At 41.3% G+C, this 22503-nt stretch overlaps 2 protein-coding genes across 2 annotated transcripts in view; one reads left to right on the forward strand and one right to left on the reverse strand.

The window, feature by feature from the left end:
* The window catches only part of lsm14ab (LSM14A mRNA processing body assembly factor b), a 137669-nt gene that overhangs the window by 33445 nt on the left and 81721 nt on the right, over nt 1-22503 (forward strand). The window lies entirely within an intron of this gene.
* The window catches only part of LOC133981316 (transcription initiation factor TFIID subunit 4-like), an 89695-nt gene continuing 71128 nt past the window's right edge, over nt 3937-22503 (reverse strand). The window contains exon 14 of the mRNA XM_062420023.1: nt 3937-6228. Coding sequence (XP_062276007.1) covers nt 6055-6228 — 174 coding nt within the window. The 3' untranslated portion in view covers nt 3937-6054. The remainder of the gene's footprint in view (nt 6229-22503) is intronic.

A 22503-nucleotide genomic window follows, 5' to 3' on the forward strand; every position in this document is an offset into this window, starting at 1 on the left:
TGCAATTCCAGCGAGAAACATACCTAAGTATTAGCAGAGGCTTGTTAACCTCGTCAGCTCTGCAGAACTCTGAGGGGAATGTAGTACCAAACAAAGGAAAAAAATGCATCAGCAACAAAAGTTTTTGACTTTTTGTTCAATAACACCCCAATAATCTGGGAAAATGATGACAAATGGACTCAACAGCAGCTCACTTGAACCACTTTAGCACCATGACCGCTTGATTTTTTCCTTCATCTTCTTGTGAAAAAAGGTGTCCTGACCCTTTTGGAAGGACACAACTGCTCCCTCCTTGAATCCAAGTCAATCCAATCCCAGCACTCAGCAGTGTTCCAGTTCTGTGTCTTTATGAAGCCCGGGTCTTGTCTGACTGGGGACAAGTCTGGCCTGCTGTGGGTCAAGGAAGCTTTGGTAGACGGGACTCTTTTAAGGATGACAGGAAGAGGACATAATCCAATCTCGCAGTCCCCCAAACGGCCCTAATCCCCATGACCCCGTGACCCTCCAACCCCATCCAATCTCCCCCTACAGGCCTCGCTACAGACGTCGGGGCCTCACCGAAAAACAGCATCATTGCCAAACTGATTGTTTATTACGGTTTTTCATTGTTGTTTCTAAAGTATGTTCTTCTTGCTCCTTTTGCTGTTCTTATCATGACATGGTGTAAACAATTATTATTAATAGGATTATTTTTAATGTCTCTTTTTTCCTTTCTCCAATATGAAGGATGTACGAACGTTGTATTCATTAGACTTTGAGAGCTTGTGAGGGAGAGTTTCTTGGCAGTAGCTGCAGAAACTCAGATGTCTGCAGGCTATGTGGCTAAAGCGATCTGGCTGGCAATGCATTCAGAGCCAGAAAAAGTCCCATTGTTCAAATGGGGATGGAAGCTGGATGTTTCGACATTGTTTATAGTCAAATGTGTAGCACACATAAAAAAGTGCTCTGGAATTCTGCTTATTAGCTAACATATCTTGGGTCTCTGATCGGATTCTCTCACACAAGCGAAAAAAACTATTTTTCCCCCTATTTTGCAGAAGTTTAAGAAAGTTCTTAAATTTGGAATTCAGGTTAAAGTTGCACGAACTCTAAGTGTATTGCAGTTTTCTTGAGTTAGAATGTTAAAGGCTTGAGGACCAACATGGAGAGCTGACGTTTACTAGTATGTCTCTTGATCAGCAGGAGATGTACTCTAAATGCTTAATGTTTCTTTGCACTTAAACATTTCCTACAGAGTTGCCCTGCCCTGTTCTCTCAAAACACATAAAAGGAGGCTAGAATATTAAAGCATTTAAAAACCAGTCAAGGGGTAAAACTCCCAAGACAACAAATACTTTACTGTAGGTAACAAAGGGGACAAGGTGCCTATTTTATTGATTGTACAAATATAATGATGGTGTCTCTTTTTACAGTTTACAGCTGAAGAAGACACAATGCATTATTCAAAACTGTATGAAGGGTACCAACCTTTGTTCCTCCAGGCCCCCGGTCTTGACAGTTTTGTTGAGAATAGCTCCCAGTACCTTCAGACCAACATTGTCACTTCTAAGTCAAGATTATTTCAGTGCTTCTTCACATGTATGTATGGCAGAACCAAAAGTGAACTGTACTCCCAGCATCAGCGTGTTATTCACAAAGAGGCGAGTGGGCGGCATTTACTCTATCCTGCTCTCATTCTTTTGGTCTTATTCTCAACATTTCTGGATCAAAGACAGAAACAAGAAAGGCCATTTTTTCATGCTTTATATTTGTGTGTAACTTACAGATGCTGTTTCTTCCATCCAAAAGACTGATAAAAAAAGAAGCCCATTCTGATCTTTGTGGTCGCTGGCAGTTGTTTGAGTAAAACTGGGGTTGTTTTTATAAACTAGTTGAAATATGTTCATTAAAAAATGGGCAGTTGTTCTTCTGACCATGTTCTCTAATATCTGCTTTCTCCGGATGGCCGTTGATTAAGCAAAGCCAGCAAGTGGATAAAGATGAGCTTGGTTTAAGTGTAGCTCCCAGTCCAGCGCAGTCCTCCCTGGGGGTCCCTCTCACAATCAAGCCCATCTTTGTTCTGACCTGCCAGTGGCCTGCGCCTTTGCATCCAGTCGCCTCAAAGGGAATGGTCAACCAGGCCTTTCATGTGCCGAGGCATGTTGGGCTCTTCACAGTGCTTCTCACCCCCCTCTGCCTCCCTGAAGGCTCCCAGCTCAGCGGTGCCAGTAGAAACTTGGGTTGTACCCCCTGCTGCTGTGTCATCCCCATGCCCTGGTTTTCAAAATGCCCTCCTATGCTGTGGCTCACTGGACCACACCGCAACAAACCAAACAAACTGATGAGTCAAATCTGAGCAGCCAGCAGCTCGTCCCCGAACATACTGTACAGCCAGGCGTCTTAACTCCGCTGCTGATCCCAAGGCCTTTGATCTGATGATATGAGGTGTGGAAACTCATCTGGGTTAGTTCATGAGGAAACAGGGGTAAAAAGTGATCAATGTTGTACTAAAACCACACATCTGCAAGAATTCCTTTTTTTCTGGGAGGAAGGAAAGAAGGCATATTTTCTCACTGATGTGGCATTTTGAAGTCAAAGAATGGGCTTTTAAGAGCTTTACAAAGCTACGGGTCATGGAATTTTAAATAAAAACAAAACATGATCATTCAAACCTACACATGAAGTGAGAAAAAGGAATAAAAAATTGCAGGTGTTTGTTTTTTCCAGCAGCAGCAATAACCGAACCTGGAATGCGCCTTTCAACTCAGCATATACATGGCAGGTTAACTACAGAGCTAGACAAACTCCACAGGACTGGTAACTTCACAGACATGTTCACACATGCCATCTTTTCAGATGAAGTACTGGTCAGTGTTCAGCCAGTTCACATGGCATTCGCACCACCTCTAAGGCGGGTCAGCTGTACAGTTATTGTATATTGAATTATCAGGACTCCGGGTTTTACGGGACCCTCGTGTTTTTAAGTCCTCTTCTCAAAAAGAATGAAAATAATTCAAAGCATTACATTGTGTACATATGGATTAAAACATTTCAAAGGGTATAATAAGGTGCAAATGTATATTATTTAAAGTGTTTAAAACAATTAGACTGTGGTATTAAAGGGCATGTGTTCATTTACAGTGTCTCCATTTGACTTTTCTTGCATATTTGCGATAATAAAAGGATGTACTGTATATCTGTCTGATGTGTCTCATTGCTCTTATGTTTTTCAAGACGGTTAGCACTCACTGCTGCAGGCACAACTGGTACTATAAAACTGTTAATTACAGATGATGCAACAACGAAAAATGTGTAGTTGCCTTATACAGTCAGAGGACCTCAATCTCTGTCCTGCAACTGAGCTGATGAAATCTGAAAAATCTCACCGGCCTACTCTACCCGAGCAAGTCTGGGTCTGCCTGTAAAAGGTCGTCTTCAAGGCTGATTTCAAATCAACAGTCTACAGCTCCAGAGGGACTGAGGAGTCGGCCAAGATCTTGGAAAAAAAAGAAAACACAGAATATGCTCCCAAACCCCAATATTTTGCACTGAGTTAAACGGTTTGGTCTTTTCAAAAATGCTTTTGCTTAATTAGCATCAGAAACCTAGAGGGACTTTTCATAGTTGAGCAGCAGTGCTTGACTTACTTACTTAGCATGTGCAATGTTAGAAGTGGAAATTAAGCAGGCTGAATTAGGCGTTGACTTTGGTAAAACAGTCTTGCAAAAACATAACAGCTTATTTTTCCTTTTAAAGCATAAGAAATGAGCAGAGAATAATTATATTGCTTAGTTAAGATTTACAAGTCATTTTACAGTAAAATTTACATTTTTTAATTCCAGCAAGACTCCTGTGTGCAGATATTTTAATGTGTATGCTGTTTGAGTAAAAAAAAACAAGAAGAAATAGATGGTCAGCATCTTCTCAGTTTAGTAAACAGCTTATTTATTCCTTTACAAAATAGGTACAAATACATAAGTATTGTTTTTTCACACAAACAGGAAATTTTCAAGATATATACAAGAGTTTACCAAAAATAACGTGGTTCTAATAAACACATAGTCTTGTAAACAATATTTACAAATCATCCTTACATTGAAATGTTATTTCCCCGGTCTGGTTTACATCAGTAATATTGTCCTAATATTTTGGCTAAAAAGCTGTAGTAGTAGAAATGTCATCCTGTGAAACCACCAGAAACCATAGAAATCATTATTAAAATCCTTTGAATTCACCACAATCAATATCGTTGTGCTTGTTTTAAAACATGGTACTTTGGAGATAAAATGTATGAAAATGTGTTAAGCACAAAATCCAATCAAAAAAAAAAAGAAAAGAAAATATAATAAAAATAAGTGTCTTTTGACAGAAATTGGCAATACTGTTCATTACTTAAAAGAGTCATTTCTTTGCTATATTACAGTGACAGCTCGAAGTTCAGGTAAAATAGATATTAAAAAAAGTGCTGTCTAAATTTACAATGCACAACAGTTGTTTCAAATGTCACCCATATTTAAATAAATTTCAATATGACAAGAAAAGCTGCATAGAGGCCAAGATATTAAGTTAAATAGAAATAACACATATAAAACAAACAAAAACATAATGGACAATATTACATAATACAATAAAGATCTGAAATTAAAAAATTAACAAGGCGACGATGCAATTAGACATGTAAAGAGCTAAGCATTTTGCCCCAAACTTCTCTTCAGTCAGTAATACATAAAAAAGACATCAATTTTAGGCTGGAATCATACGAATGCTCCTTCCACAGTTAAACATTAATTTACAGCTGTAATATTTCATTTCAGATCAAAATACAGACAAGTATAATTGCTGTGCACTAAAATGCTTCATTGACTACCGTTGCCATTCAATCACTTCCAAAGTAGGGGGGACTAAATGGGGCTCCAGGGGCCCACCAGTAAAATGGAGAATAGTTCACCTTTAATTTTTAAAAATATCATTAATGTGCAAATAGGACAGTGAGAAGGAAAGATGAAGGAATGTCTTTTTTATCAGAGGTTTCACTCTTCCCCACTCACAATCTCATCTCCACCTAATGTGAACCACTCTGAACCCAAACTCACCTTCTTAAACAGATATGTTGAAGAAGTGGACGCGATAAGACACAAATAACAAACATCTAGTTATAAAATCAATGTTCACATTATGTGTGGGTAAAAAAATACTGACTCACTCAAACAATGGTGACCAATCAGAAACCAGTGTCTTAGTGCGGACTGTGAATTTGTTCAGTGACCTTTGCAGAGGCGTCAGAGGGCGTCTGACATATAACAAATACTCTACAGGTGAACAGCATAAACTGTCTAATTTCAACTCATTCAAAACGCATGGTTTTACAAAATATTAGGCTTCATTATACTGACACATGGGTTATTCTTTTTCTTACAAAGCTCACGTGATAAAAATATACATGCTGTAAAATAATTCAAAAAGAACTATTTACACTTACAAGCAAATTGAACATGATGCTGTTATTTGGAATCTCAGTGTTTCAAAATGATGTCTAAGTATAGAAATCTGTTGAGTCTCATTTATTGAGTTCAGCTCGACTACATTCATTGAACTGTGTTCAATAAATAGCTTGTGGAGAATATCATAGGCTGTATTGAGGTGTGAACATAATTCTCTTTGCCAGAATGACCCTTACTTTGAGGTGGTTCATTGAAGCTACTGCCAAGAACGTCAAATAAACAGCTACCTGACATACCTGGAAAGAGCTCTGGGTCAAGTCCTGCGACACACAAAAATCACTTTGTTCCTTTATTTAACAAATCCAACTTCAACAAAAAGTTCTTGATATGGCCTTTAAAACTGAATGATCTAACTACACACCGTGAGGCTAAACAGAGAAGACACAGAACAACAGTTTTATTTTTGAGTTTTTCTCTCTTTCTCTCTCTCTCTTTCTTCTTATTAAAAGCTACATCAAATGTCACTACAGTACATATGGAGACACAGAGCTGAAACATTAGACCTGATCTGAAGGCACGTGGCTGGGAAGGAGGAGGAGGAGGAGGTTGAGGTGGGCGCTGAGCGGAGCAGAGGCTACTTGAGCAGGGCGCGGTAAAGGAGGAGGGAGTGGGCGGTCTCTCTCTCCTGCTCCATGTAGAAAATTAAGTCCCTGAGGTTGACGCGGGTGATGCGTTGCCTTGTGTACTGGCGCAATGAGGTGGACGGGGCGGATGAACTGGCCGGGGAGCCCGCCGTGCTGCCTGAAACCTGAGGACAAGGGAGGGGTCAAAAGTTTAGATGAATTCACAGAGAATTCTTAACAATTGTATTTCTAAAGCTTTCTCGTAGCTCATAGCTTCTCATTTTTATTTCTCATAGCTTTCAAGACTTAGTAAATGAGTAAAGAAAACAACACTTTGGATGCTGCCTTCTAATATACCATAGCAATGATTCAACCTGCAGCAGTGCCAGTGTTTCCAACAGCAACACAGTGTTTGGTATAAACAGAAGAACTACAGTAGGTAGCTATTTGTGAACAGTGATATCTGCAATGGCTTAGCGTACAAAGGTAAAAGTACCACTTATCAAAACGAGGTAAAATGCAATACTTTGGGGACCCTTTCACGTTTCATCCAGCACCATCATCAGGTTTAAATGTCAGTTTATCCAGGAGTTTTTGACCAACTGCCTAAAAAACTAATCCCATCAGACTTTGTGTTAAGAGATAATTAGCAAATCTTAACAATCTTAACATGCTAACAAGCTAAACAAAGATGGAGAACATGGTGAACAAAATCAGTTTATTAACTATATATTAACTATATGCTATATATCCCCTACGTTAACCCTATGCCATTATATTGGTGTCCTAATGCTAAGTGTGTAAATGTGCCCATTATACTGAAGAGTGTCCACAAAAACTTCACAATGGAACAAAAAAGAAGCGTGCTAACAATCCCACAATGCAGTGCTCTAGATTTTATAGCTTACTGATTACTGTTGTGCAGTGATGACGCACAATTTGTGTTTGTCCAAAATCTCAATTTGCTGTCCACTGTGGAGTGAACTGTTTAGTATCTACTTGTTAAGGAAGTAGTGAATGAGTGAATAAGTACGGTGGCCGACAAGGGCCAAACGCACTGCAACGGCCAAACGCTTCTCCGTTAAGGAAAACAGCTTCAAGTACAGAAACGATTCAAATGTACAAACTCAAACACAAGTCTAAACGAGGTGCAAAAAGAGAAACGTGTTGCAAATGAAAAAACGCGCTGCAAAAAACAAAGACAAATGCAGCATCATCAAACGCGCTGCAAATAGAGAAACGATGCAGAGCACTAAACGATTCAAACCAAGAAACCTTCTTCAAAAGCAAAACGCTTCATAGCCGGTCACTGCTCCAAACCTGCAGGGGGCGCTCGGGATGCAGAGAGACAGAACAGCTGACAAGTACTATGTTCCACATTCACTAAAATGAAGTAATCTTTGGTGAATGGCAAACACATTGACAGTATCAGTAGTAAGGAATGTTATGGCCTCTAAGCAAGTATACACCTCCTATTAAAAAAATAATCCCTCTTGCAGAGCATGAATGAGATCAAAAAGATGCACTAATAATGTCCAGATCTTCAGGTGCAGTTGAGTGTTCTTAGATTTTTTTTGTTAAACTAGCTGAACATGAGGCTGTGTAAAACACTGGCAACATGTTCCGACGACAAAGGAAACCATCTTTTGTATTTAAGTGTGTTTTAGTGCTCTTTACAACGGCGAGAATATGAACAGATTTTCCCTCTAAATAAACAATGCTGCTGATATACAGTAGATCTGAGCTGACATCCCACTCTGAAATGGAGCCCTTGTTGTTTGTATTTGATCCAGGAAAAATGAGAATGGCTAAAAAAAGGGAGTGTATACAGAGGCTGATACAAATCAAGAGATGCATTTACATTTGGAAATGAGAAACACTGGGAAACAAATCCTGCAAGTGCCCACTTGAACCCAGGCGGAGAGAAATAAGACAGACATTTCAGTCAGGAACACCCTCTCACAATTACATTGATTGCACCACTCTGTAAACACACAGTACAGACAGGCCTTAATTGCAAACATATGATGGGTATGAATTTACAAGAAACAAACCAAAGTCCCTCTAGCACCCGCCCCCTCATATGCCTGTCTTTGTGTACACTGTATGACGGTGCCTTGTCTCAAGTTTCCCACAGTACACTCTCTGACCCCTGGACACTGGATAATGAGAGAGGGTAGCCGGGCCACTGTTCCCGCCAACTTACCTCCGCTACGTCTACCGTCTCTGGCCTGTAACAGTGATATGCTGGGACTGCCTTGAGTTTAGGCACAAGTGGGTACAGCCAGCTTTTCAGCACCTTGGGGCACACCAGACCCTCACTTTGGGGAGCAACCCCAGCCTAATCAGGTCAATCATGGCTGACCATATGTGAAAGATGGGCCTGCCTACTGCCATGCCAATTACTGCCACTCACAAGTAAGTCCGGTGACAGGCCCACAGATTTTACCAATCAAAGCCATCCATCCACCTGGACAGATGGGCAGTAGTAGCCACAGGCAGGCGGTGCTGCGGTGGTGCCACAGCCCAAGTGGTGATGTTGAGGAGGAGGGAAACAGTGACTCCAGCCAGACATTGCTGCACTGGTAGTGTGCCACCGCTCCCAGAATGCTTTCTTCCCTTCAGGGACAGGGGCAGCCTTAAGTGATCCAAATACAGGCAGAAAGGTCAGTGCTCATCTAGGAATTTACTCAACGCAGCCTCTCCTCTTCCCTCTGTCTATATATGCCCTCCACATAAAGAATGCCAACAACCCAAACACCAGTATGTTGTTGTCGGTATCTATGGAGACCGAACCCTCTCATTGGTACACGCAGGAAATCATGTCGCGGAGGAGCGAGTGGGGAAGGGAGGGGTAAACACCAACGCTAAACAAAGCAGATGGCTGAGTGTCAGTTAAAAAGGAAAGCAAGACATCAACGACCACGCTTTCCCTGTCGCTAGCAATTACACAGTAATTGTGTCTGAAATTCAATGAAAAACAAAATGGCAGGCTTTGTAAGGTCACATTGGATGAAAAGAAAAAGTGAGAAGAGGAGAAAATGCAGGAAAGCGGAGGCACAGAGAGAGAGAGAGAGAGAGAGAGAGAGAGAGAGAGAGAGAGAGAGAGAGAGAGAGAGAGAGAGAGAGAGAGAGAGAGAGAGAGAGAGAGAGAGAGAGTGAGAAAGAGAGCGGGGGGCATAACTGAAAGTCTCAAAATCAGCTTGGCCAAGAAAGATCCATGAGGCAAAAAACAGCATCTGTCATTTTATCTGTGATGGGCGCTTGGAGGCATTATGTCATATGACATATCCATCGTACAGAACGTCCAGGGATACTTCGATACATCTCTTCAGACATTTGACTTGTTTGGAGCGGGGGACAGAGAGAAAAACACAGAGAGAGAGAGAGAAAGAGAGAGAGAGAGAGAGAGAGAGAGAGAGAGAGAGAGAGAGAGAGAGAGAGAGAGAGAGAGAGAGAGAGAGAGAGAGAGAGAGAGAGAGAGAGAGAAGTGGATAAAACCTGAGGAGAGGAGAAGAGAGGAGATTCTGTAATAAGGCCTTTTTGCTGGCTCTGGTCTTCAGAAACATTCTGTTGACATACATGACAACGTGCCAATGGGCCAGACACATTATTTTACACTATTTCATCCACCCCCCCTCTCTCCTGTGGTTTTCCCCTCACACATGTGCATGTACACGAGCAGAAAGAACAAGCCTAAGTGTTCTGTGTACAGCTGACAATAAGTACAATACGGTACGTGGCGAACAATAAAAGAAAATAAAAGACAGATTGAGGGAAGAGAAGAAATATGATCGCCATGATTTTGATACAGGAATCTGGCAATTACACTACAAGAATTTCTTGTTTGCACAAACCTTCACTTCAGATTTATGAGTGTTCCAGCATAATACGTGTTGCTTCAACATTATTTATTTTTGACATCTCTGTGAACTTTGTAGTGTATTGCATTCATGATATAGGCAGCATTTTAAAAAGGTTGCGTGTACTGTACATGATAGAATTACAGATTTCTGGCAACTGTACGGACATAAAATATTATTTAAATGAGAGAAACAGTGAATCTTAAATGGCACCATGCAGAACTCTCTAAGAACAGAAGTACAGCTCAAATGGAAATAGTAGTATCCATAGTAGTATATAACAAGCAGCATGTTTTTTTAAGCTGGCTAAAAGGATCAAAATCTATAAATGTATTATTTATTCGCCACAGTTCTTGGTATTAGAGATGAAAACAACAGCATGATGTCCACTCAGACCAACTAACGCAACATCCAAACATTCAATAATTCAACTTTTATAACCTTTTCTAATTTTATACAAATATATATCTACATAATACATTCTAATCTCATCAGTTCATGATTCTCGGCAGGAAGCCATGCAAAACAACTTTGGCAAAGTAGCCATAGTCAGAGCCGCAGCTCACATGATGCCCTAAGACTTGTTCAAATACACATTGACTACAAAAGAAATCCCTGTAAAATACTAAGGAAAAGTTGAACCTTTTCAACACGTATTTAAAAGTAACCAAAAGCCGAAGAGAAAGGATGTGGTGGGTGAGCAGCTTTCACTGTGTGGAGTACACAGCCATGCTTGGAAACTTCACTATATAACTATGTCAATAATAAAAAAACATTCTTCTTTTACAGAAGGACAACTTCAGCAGGGCCTCGGCCTTCCGATCACCAACAATATTCGCTCCACCTTGAGAGGACTAAAATTAATTTATATCTTGTTATATTTACTGTTGAGTAATAATGTATGTTTTCAACCTCTCTCCCACTCTCTCTGGTTTTGATTCTCTGTTTCTCCTTGTGCAGAGGCAGCGATGTTGTAGGTGTCTTGAGGAATTTGCATTCAGTCCTTTATTGTTTGGGGGTCGGGGGGCTTTCTGATCTGTGGCTTTGAACCCTGAGTGGCACCTGTGCCTTGATGCCGGAGCCAATATTGGATTTGGCCCAGGTCACACCTTAGGGCGGTGGGTTAATGGCCCACTTTGCCAGGCACACAGAGCTGCTCGGCCGTGCACAGGCTAACCTGCTGTCTCAGCACTCTGCTCCTCACATCAGAAGTTGCAGACAGGGGCTGTATGGTAAGAGAACACACAAACACACACACACACACACACACACACACACACACACACACACGTATTGTGTGTACAGGTATGTGACAACAGAGCAGCTAACGCACTGTGTTAACTAAGACTGCGACATAAGGTGAGAACATCGATCAGCATTCACATTAAGGGATAAAGACTTTAACCCCCAATGTTGGGTGAAAAACAGATAAGCTGTTCATGATGCAACATTACTCTAGTGTTGTCATTACTTTGATGCTGAAAAATCCGTTTAAACTCTGATGTCTGTGCTTCAGGCAAGGAGGACATATATAGCACAACAGAGACAGACTGTTGACAAGCTAAACAAAGGACTGAAGCAAAAGATAAACCAGGTGGTGTTCTTTAAAGTTAAAGCCAGGATGGAAATTAACAGCAGTCAAATATTGATAATTTTTGTCTATATGCAGGCCACGTTGGCAGATAGCCAGCCATGATTTGGTGGTCCTGTTGCATTGGTGCTGTGCAGTTTGTTGGTATAACAATTAAAGAGGCTTGGATGTATTCAGGCCTCCTACCATTAGGAGTACCTGAGTGACTGACGAACTGGCATACGTGCTGGCTGACTGAAGGACTCACTGATTCGCTGACTGATGGACAAAGTGAAGAGCTGACTGTTTGGCTGACTGGCTGAGGGCCTGACTGACTGACTCACTGACTGGCTGACTAATTTACTGACTGCAGGACTGACTGACTGGTTGACTGACTATGTGCCAGGAAGCAAAGCTTTCCCACATGTTCTCCTCCACGCCGCATTTCAGTCGGGGAACGCTGCCTCGTCCCTTCACAGTGTTTACAGTGTGGAGCCCAGCCGTGGGAGTGCAGCCCCGCTTCATCTCTGCACTCGGCCTGAAACGCCTCTCCTACGGCCACCATTAATCAGCAACAGAGACTTTCTCTCTTCCTCTCTCGCCTCTCCTTTTTCTCGCTCCTCTACGCCCACAGACATGCTGGATGAGGCCATTTTGAAAGAGTTAACAGATGTCGGCTGATTTGCCCCAGGCTTTCTGACATTGCCCGAGTGATGTATTTGATGTGGAGTTTATTCAGCTCTAATAAATGTATAAAGAATTAGAATAATAATTCACAGATGTACATACCCAGATTATATGCCGGAGCCTCTCTTTGAAGCAAACAAGGCAGCCAAGATTAACAGAACCAGGGGAAAGGATGAAAAGGGTTTTCGTTCAGTCCACCGATAATCAGAGAGGTCAGAATGGACTAATACCACAGCTTTATGTTCATGCAACGACACAGACGGCCTTTGTTCCCATCACAGGTTCCTTTTCTGTGGAAAAGCCTGAACAAGAGGCTTCCATTGTCATTGTGCCCTTTTAGAGTGAAACATATTTGCTTTATCTGTTTATTCTCGTTTCATATATGCCTTTTTTTTAACTTGTCATTTTGTGAACAGCTGAGAGAATAAACGAAAGAATGAGGGGAAAATACAAACTGGATTAGAGTGAGGTCTAGCATTCTGATCATGGCAAAAAAAGAAAAAAGAAAAAATGAGGGAATTACTTTCAAAACAAACAACTTCCATTTGCTTCACAACTAAAGAACAACAAATCTCAAAAATGGCCAGTTGCAGAGCATCTTAATACACACATAAACCATAAAAACAGCTACACAGCTCCATGGCAATGCATAGCAACCGTGCAGAATTTCAGTCAAGGAGAAAGAAGGCAAAAAAACACCTTATTACTTCTAACTCCTGCAAGCCATTTTGGTCTCCAAAGGTTTTAGAGCGCCGCAGGCCATGTGTCTGCAGTGTTTCGGGAAATGACTTGCCTTCGCACGAACACTGCTATGTTCTGCAGCACTGCTGCCCCCAGCATCCCCGCTCAATTTCTGTTTAACCCCTTCCTGCCTTCCCTCACACTGACTCACTGCAACAGAGAGCTCACACCCAGCACAATGCTGTCACATTGTTCAGCCTCCCACAAACCAAGGCAAATCAGACCAGCTTTTTCACGAGCTAACACATTAACTCCACGTCTAATTTGGCTACTTAAGCATGTGATGGCTCTTAACAAACATGGTGCACAAAAGGCGTAAGGTTATGTGGGGCAGAGAAAGATGGAGCAAAAAGCCCCTTCACCATTCCACTTGATCTATTACAATGTGCGACACAGTTTGCACACTTGAGTGTGTATCAACGGTGGATTAAATCTGCAAACTCGTTGACACAACACATAATTAAAACATCTTGCTCGAGGTCAGGAATTTTCTAATTAGTAGTGTACTGACAAAGCTGCAATTCCATCGCCCTGAGTTTCAAAGTCCACAGGTTACTGCTAAGATGAAAGCTGACCCTGGAGCACTATTCTGCAGGGCTGCTCATACAATTCCTCAGAAGACAGTCACAGGGTCACCAAGCTAAACAGTGTGCTGCACCCGGAACCACGCTCCCAAACAAAGAACTTCAAACTTTCCTGCCTGGAAACACAATCTTAGCTTTTTTTTTTCTTCCCCCACTCTCTTTTTCTTTTCAACCTGAGAGAAACAAAAGATTGTGTGAAGGCAACCAGAGGAAGAAACCATAACATTGTTTTTAATCAGTTTAATTAAAATGCTCTAATCCTGGCTAGCTGAACAACTTGTTAAATAGTACAAAGGCTTTATTAGCTCTGTCTTTGTGGCTTAAGTTGGCAACATTATTTAGGATTTTGAGGTAATAACATTTTATTCACATGTTGGTTACTTATTGGCTGTTAAATGAACAGAAATCTCTTTGTCTACAATCAGAATAGTGCAACAGCAATAAAGCAGCTGGTATCAGAAATGAAACAATACAGATGATGATTTTGTTGTTGTGATTTACTGTATAAATTGGCTCTATTTGCCTGAAGATCATAATCCAATCAATAATCCACCAAGAAATGTGTTCAATGTTTTTTCTCCCTGCTGTTTTCTATAGAGAAGGAGAAAGAAAGAGACAGAGAGAGAGAGAGAGAGAGAGAGAGAGAGAGAGAGAGAAAGAGAGAGAGAGAAGCCACTAATAGCCTACATAAACCTGGACAATTAACACAGGCCAAGTATCTTTGGCTACATAAAGTATCAGAAGTAGAACTTTTTCAACATTAAATATTCAAAGCGTTTCATATATAAAATGAACCCAATTAGAGTTAAAATAGGAGAAGTGTAATGAGTCTCAAGTCAGAATGCTTGTCTTCAGAACTACTCGCTAATGAGCCCTTGTTGGTTTTGCACACTTTACTTTCAATGGTGTGGCACTGTCATTTCTGCCGGTTTTTAATTTTTAATTCAAGTTGAATGAGAGGGTGGTGACTGAGTTAATAATCAAGGCACCGGGGTGTTTTGCAGCCGATGGATAGCTGGGAGAAGTTGCCAAATGAGGCTTGTGGTCCGCCCTTTGATGTCTTTGCGAAACGTTCCAAATAGGAACAACCAGTTAACAAAAGCCTATCAGTTCAGAGTGGTATCGAACATAAATGACCACACTAAGGGGAACGCATCCTGCAAATGGCCTAATTAGGGAATAGAGTAGGCTAGCAAAATAGCATGGAACTGAATAACACATAATCTGAGCACTAACAGACACTGACTTGAGAATGAGATAAGAGACCAAAAGGCGGCACGACGGATCCTGCCGCTCTGCAGACATGCGCTGTGTGCTGAACTGTCAGTCTTCACATAAATCCTCATATGAGCAGTGACACATTTCACTTACAAGAAAAAGAACGCACCAAGGGGCCACAGTGGATATGCAGATAGAGGAGATTAGAAAGCACATTTACTGCGGAGGTTCACGCTATGAATTGCTTCTTGATCTCAAATTGACATAAATGGGGCCATTTTTGACATCATTTAGCCATCACAGGCTCAGTTCCAGTGCCGCTGTCACCGGTCCCCATGCACCTGATGTGACGCCTGCTAAGTATGAGGCAGGAATACGACTGTCTGAAGAGCAGGTCTGATTAAAATCTCGGCTCTTCTGGGGAAAGAGTAGAGTTTCATGTTTTATATAGATGGCCCAGAAAGACAAATCAAAACTTTACTGGAGGAGTGCCTTTGTGAACATTTGTGACCCCCAGTGTCATGGTTTTTCATCCAACAAGCTGCCAGTGCGAGAGGCTGTTAGAGCTTTAAAAGACAGTCAGAAATAAATGTTTCTTTTACAATTCTGGGAATTTGAATAAAAAGTTAAACCACTGCTGCTACGACTTCAGCTGATAAGCCTGGTATTGACATACAACATAACCCTACTGAATCCAGTGCACTTGGTAACACAATGTCAAAAGTGAAATCATATAATACTTTTCTCAATTAGAAATCTAGGGCTGGTTGGAGGTACAGAAAATGGCAGGTAGCATTCTCATTACAGTTTTGCTGGTGCTTTCCTGGAGGCCTCGTTCCTCCCATCAGGCTCCTCTTCCACAGGCCCAGAAGGCTTCCTTCTTACCTGCACAGCATTTTGGAAACCTGCTTTATTATGCCACATACAACAGCATCATTTTCCAGGCAGCTGTGTGTGTATCCGTGTATGTGTGTATAGCACTTATCTACATATTGACTTGGTTTAAATCCACACCCTTGTCTGCCATGATAATAATTACACATCTTGTAAAAGGAAGTACTCAATTCTTCCTGCACCTGAGGCGGGCAGCTGCAGGAAGTGCCCACCGGCGCCCAGCAAACACACCTCCGGCGCTGCCTGGTATCCAAACAGCTTCAGCACATACCCACAGCCATTGCCTTCTATGGTTTAATGGCGGCTTTCTATTAAGACTCCCAGTGAAGAGAAAGTGCCACCACAAGCACAGTTGAATGTGCTTCTATGCACGACGGGAACAAAGCAGTCAGGATAGGTCGGACAGGTAATAAAGACAGCAGGGGCCTGCTTTAAAGTTGTCAACGAGTCAGACCACACACTTTGGCAGGCACATCACACACCTCAATTCACTCCACACACACACACACACACACACACACACACACACACACACACACACACACACACACACACACACACACACACACACACACACACAAACCCTCAACAAAGCAGTGGTGTGTAGTGACACAGGCCAGCCCAGGAGGTATGTTTACATTTTGTGGCACTCTGGACTCTTGTTGTATGTGTACATAAAAATGGCTCCAAAAGGACAGGCTGGTCTTTTTCAGCCAAACCACATCTATCGCTCAGTTCTGCCGTGACATGTAATCAGAACAGTGATGTGGGTGATAGAGGCCATATCCAGCTATTCACAACTCTCCCAAAGTTCTATCAGTGGAGGGCGTTCATTAGTCCAACAAATACATAATTTATGCAATCTAAAAAATACATGTGATCATGAATCAAAATGGGAATGAGAGACACAGAAACATTGAGGTTCTCTGGTGATGTCAATTCTTTGTTTCGGGAAAAAGCGAAAAGAGGTCAACCGCGGGGCAGCTGCCGTGCCACACACGGCTAACGTTGTTGTTCTGCTGCTTAGAGGCCAAAACAGAGTCAGACCTGGTGACACTCTGCTCCAAAATATCAGCAATCTGAGTTTATTACAATTTTTTTTTCTCTCAGAGTACGCCAATGTATTTCAATTGTTTCCTCTACTATTTATGTGATGGTTAAGTACATGCATTCACCGTCGCATCATTGTAACCTATTGTGTAACTGATGCTAAATACACAGTTGGGTATCATATATATGGATTTTAATGGGCATGCACATAAAGAGTGGGTCTATTCAGGCAACTTGGGAAACAATAGGTCAGCGTGGATGCTAACTGACATGTACAACACCCCTGGGTGCACAAATCATCTTCAGCGGCACAACCAGGAATCTAAAACAGCACTGGAGCCAGTAGCCTTTATCCTCTCTCCATTCAGGACAGATAACATTCATGGGCATGATGATGTCTGAATTCTGCTGAGATTATTTGTCAAAAACGCCTGAATTTCACAGTTAATTGGCCTCCCTAATTAGCACAGGATGTCTAATTCCCATTGCAGTCAGTGTGCTAAATGGTAAAGCTTTAGCAAGCGGATGCCATTCCTTTTCGTTGAGTAGCGAGACTCCCTGTGCAAGCCGAGCTACACTGTACATTACACACTCAATGATCGATTCTAAATCTTAATTAGGGAAACGACAAACAAGCAAGGGGACTTAATGAACTGTGTACCTTGTCAAACAGCTGGCTGATTATATTTATTGAGATATATGTTAAATTTAATGATTCGGGCAATTAACTGTAGACCCTTCTGTAATCTCTGAGGGACGTAAAGGGGCCAGGGAGGCGAGCACCAGGGCCACAGACCTAATGGAGAGCAGCTGACAAATATTTGTCATCCCCAGAGTGCTGAAACCGGCGTCAGAGGCTAAGAAGACCTTGTGCTCTGAAATAAAGATGTCATAACAATTTCACTCCCTCGTGTGCTTCAATTCCGCTCGCTTGCGCTCCTGGTTAACACAACTCTGATGCTGTAATAAGACATGTTTCAGGCACTCTCAGCTTTGCCGAGACCCTTATCCCATTTAATGATCTGATATGTTCTGCAAAAACAATACAGAAACATAACAAAAGATGTCTAAAAGTGAGCACAGTCTTTATTATCAGTTCCTTTTTTTTTCTTGGCCATCCATTTCTAACTTTTTTTTCTAAATTGGTCAAATGGAAAGCAGTGAAAAGCGAGAAAAAAAAATTAAGCTGAGCCGAAAAGTGCGACTTGGATTTAATATTTTATAATTGCCAAGGGACATTCTAAGATCAATGAATTTTTGCCCGGGACGCACATCAGAAAGAGATGTACTTCAGTCTTTTTAGGGAACATTGGTCTATTTAATTCCAGTGTCTGATGCATGTGAAATATGCCTTCCATGGCCTCCTTCTTCTTCCCCAGGCACTGCTGCAGGCAGACATTACCACTTTTAATGGGCTGCCATGAGAAGAGGCAAGTCAGCCAATAACCCATCCTCACTAATGGATCGCCTTGTTTGTTCTCTTTCACCATTTTCTGAAGCTAATTTTAGATGTTCTGTTTTTGCGTTAAAAGACAAAATAGAGGACACTGTATTACAACGATATTTTAACAGAAAACAATGCAATAAATGGTCCTTAGAGTGAAGGACAGAATAAGCACTGTGTTACGCAAGCTATTCATTTACAGCACATGGATCATCTCTGTTGACTTCAGTAGCTGGTGGTTGGTCTGGGTTATGAGGGGTAGCTGAAGTGTAACTGGAAGCTAAAACGGGGTCTCTCACAGTGGGATACGGAGAGAAAAAAGGCACTACTTGGGTCTGTAGTGAAAAGCTTGGAAAAATGGGGTTAGTTAATGACTGATCATCTCACTGATTGATCAAAAACATATTCACTAGTCAGTTCATCAAAATTTAACCTCAAAGTGTCGCCAGGGAGCACAAAGTTGCAGAGAGCTGCGTCTTACAGAATGCATAATGTACACATCCAAAATGAAAAGTCCTGAATCAGATTCTGGAAAACTCAAACTACTCTGGCATTTCTGCCATGCAGCTGTAGTATTTTGCCTACTCCATACATATTACCACCTCTCCTCCGCCCTCCTTGGCATTCTTCTGCCCCCCTGCCAACAGCTAATGAAAGATCTTTTCCAGCCCTTTTCTCCTTTTTCTTTCCCCAGGCTCAACCCCTGACAGCTGACAACAGAGCTGACATAAAACTTATAGTCAAAGGAAAACAAACTTAAACACATAGCGACAAGAAAATGTACTCCTCCCCGGTAATGCCACAGTGCTGTGCTGCACAAAGCAATCAGGGTTAAATCTAACAGCATCGCAGGAGGTTCTATAAATAACGACAGTAAGTCACACAAAGACACAGGAGTTTCTTAAGTGAGCCATAACAGTAAGAACTCTGTGGGCTCTCCAGGGCTCCACCATGTAAGTTTCAGAGGCTTCTTGTTGACAACTTCATTAGCAGCACCCGCGCTCTAAAACTCTCCAGTCGTTCGACAATATTATCACAAGTTATAAGAATAAGAATTTGGAGGCCTGGAGTTTCCATCTCCTTCAGGATGGAGTAACACAAGCAGGCGCAGCATGGCAAAGCAGTGATTGAGGCATTTTCTCTGCCTATCCCTATGAGTGGTGAAGGCGTAGGATGAGGAGAGTGGGTTTGCACAGTGCGGTATAGCACAGCATGGGGCTCAGGATGTTAGGCTGTCCCCAGGTCCCTGACCAGCAGGCTAGCTAGAGAGCCAGCCATTATCGGCCCGCCTCCATAGCAGCTAGGCGGAGGGGAGGAAAAAAGGCAGCAAATTTCATTCTTCAGAAATTTAATTATATCAAGATTAACAAGGGAGGTAATTAATTTCTTTAAGATGGGTATCTTTTAAATGCCTAGGGCTCAACTTTGTTGTCAAAACTGTATATTTAACCATTATTTCAGGGCAAAGTTTTAAAGGCAGAAATGAGGGGGATCACTACTTTGCCATGAATATGGATATATAGGAGCTTCTTATCTAAATAGGGGGATTACAGTGTTAACACTATTGTGTTCATTTATGTACATATATGAATGTAAGGTCTATGAAGGAATTTTTTTACTACTAGAGCATCAAAATTAGCTGCATCGACTAAAATCCTTTCCTAAATGTAAAATCATGACGGGGATTTTTTTCAGCTTAGAATGAGCCCTGTGGTCTATAAACATAGACCACTTGGTGGACCACAAGGCCATCCAGAACTTTAAACTGTCCAAGGCATTAAAGGAGCTCCTCAGTAACACAAACACAGATGTGACCATGTTCAGAATGTCCTGAGAAAGAAAAAGGTGGCGTGATGCTCTCATATATGAGTCAAACAGAATTTTCATCAAATTCTCTTTAAGGTCAAAGTGCTTTTAAAATATAACAGAGTCCAAAGTGGACAGAGTCCCAAACCTGTTCCCGGAAGTTTATAAGTCTGGGTTCAAAGATAACACACTACACTTCCCATTTAGCTGAAAAGTCTTACAAACACTGTCAAAAGCATAAACATTTTTCATAAACATTTTTATACATAATTTCTTCTCTAGTTTTGTTTTGAGCTTTAGTGTAAGTGTGTAATGTTTTCTCTCTTGAGGGCGATTTCAGGAGGTTTATTGTAATGATGCAGATTGATTTTATAGTTTAGATGGAGCACGATAAGCTTAATGCAATTCATCAAACCCCACTGATATATCACAGAGACTATCTAATCTAACTTTATAAACTCAGTGAATAATATATGTTCTTTCATGAGCTCATGGTATGAGGTAAAGCAACCTGGAAGATGGAGGAATCCTCTCTTTGCCACTGAGAATGATTAATTGCTGTCTTATTTCTTTAAGAGTGATTCACCAGAAACACATATGCGCGTTAGTGGTCTCTCAGCCTCTTTCCATGAACGAAGGGATTAAAGCTAGTGACACTGAGTCAAGTTGACAGTTGCCATGTATTCAAGACCTAGCAGACTATATTGGCTTCTACAGTATTTCTTCTGCTCCCTGATTCTGTACCTACTTCAATTTGTCTGTAAAGAGTAAGATACAAACACGTCAGAAAGTAAATAATTCTTTTCATGCCTCACGCCTTCTTAACTGGAGAAAAACATCAGCTGAAATCATATACGTACAAACTGGTTAAATGGATAGAGACAGCTGAAAGAACAAGCTATTCAGAAAAACTCTTGAATGTATGTCCTTGAAGATGGTTATACAAATGGAAAACAAACAGAGTGGAATTCTTCTTTGAAACTCATTAAAAGTCCCATTATGTTTTAGTACTTACTGTAGCATACACATAACACAACAGCTGAGTTATCTGAATGGTTCTTGCAAAATACAGAGCTCCAACAATTACATGCAAATAGCACAAACTGTCATCAACGATATTTCAATTACATAACAAGCTTGTGTTTTTTTCTTCAAAACTGGCCAGTATTTTTATTAGAAAAGGGTGTATGTTGACAAGTTGGCTGCAGTTTAAGTTTTGATTTACCTCTTCAATAAATTGTTGGATTTATCTAAAAAAAAAAAAAGTAATTGATGACCATCAGTAATTTTTTTTTTTTTTTTTACTTAAAAAGTTTTATGTTAACAATTTAAACGCTTGTGTTTGTTCCAAATTTGAAAAGAAAATGAGTAGATGAGGTACAGTTACAGGCAGGATTTTAGAAAGTAAACAACAAAAATGAATTTACATTGACTTCTTCCAGTATTTTTATTGTAATGGAATGTATGTTTCATCATGTTACTATGTTTCATATTCTGTACATGGTTTTTCAATACACAATTAAACTGGAGTGGAAAGAGACATTTGAAGGGGAAAAAAACATTTTTTTCCCCTTTCATGCTAATGCTATAGCTGCATTTTAAATGCTTTAACCCATAGTCCATAGTGCACTAACCACTGATGGGTACCATTGTGCTCTGCATTGTGCTTGAGAAAGGAAAGTTGGCAAAGTGCACTGTGTTAAAGCTCTAAGAACGCATGGCATCTGGCCAGTAAGCCCCTGTAACCATTCTGAAGTCTCAACTCTGTCTCCTCTGTGTCCTCACTGGAAATACAGAAATGCCCTGAGATGTAAAGTCTTACTAATATTACAATCTCCTTGACATTATGAAACCAATAGCAGCCTCTCTGTGCCCTCTTTAATCATATTTATGTAGTGTGTAGAGAAGGGGAACCCACACAGGAATCCTTATGCTTCATTACAGCCTAATACAATTCATGCCAAAGTCACTGTATTCAATGTCAGCTCCCTCCCTGCATTGCTTTAGCGGTGAAATAAGTAAATAAATGCAACGGCTAATCAGAGGTTAATGTCAATGCACCCAGTGGATTTAACAGCAGCCTCCATATGCTTAAGAGCAAAAGTGGAGCTCCACATGTTAAAGGCGAAACAAAAGCAAGGTTAAGTTTGCTGTAAACTCCCACTGTGTGTTGCATGGACATACAGAGGAGGAGGAGGAGGAGGAGGGTATAGGAGGAGGTGGAGGAGTAGGAGGAGGAATATTCTGTACCAGTACGCAGGCATGACTTTTTAACCAAATACTACCCCCAACAGACTCAGGGCAGAGAAGGGAAAACGATGGAAAGGCAGAGGAGGCAGGGTGAAGAGAAGCGAATGGTTTCTACCACGCTGTCCTTTCTAGTAGCTTTCAGTTGGCCTGTCTCCTTAACCAAACAGCCTGGTTGGTCCTAGTCCTCTGAGTCCTTACACCCTCCCTCCAGCACCGGAACCCTCGTGCTCTGTGAGTTTCCTGTTTGTCTGGTTGAAGACCTGGCCGTTTTACTCCCAGGCGGCACATTGGGAGGGACGCAGGAGGAGGAGGAGGATAAGGAGAAAAGCACAAGAGAGAAGGACAGAGGGGAG

Source organism: Scomber scombrus, chromosome 1 (genome assembly GCF_963691925.1).
Source record: "Scomber scombrus chromosome 1, fScoSco1.1, whole genome shotgun sequence".
NCBI classification, from domain to species: Eukaryota; Metazoa; Chordata; class Actinopteri; order Scombriformes; family Scombridae; genus Scomber; species Scomber scombrus.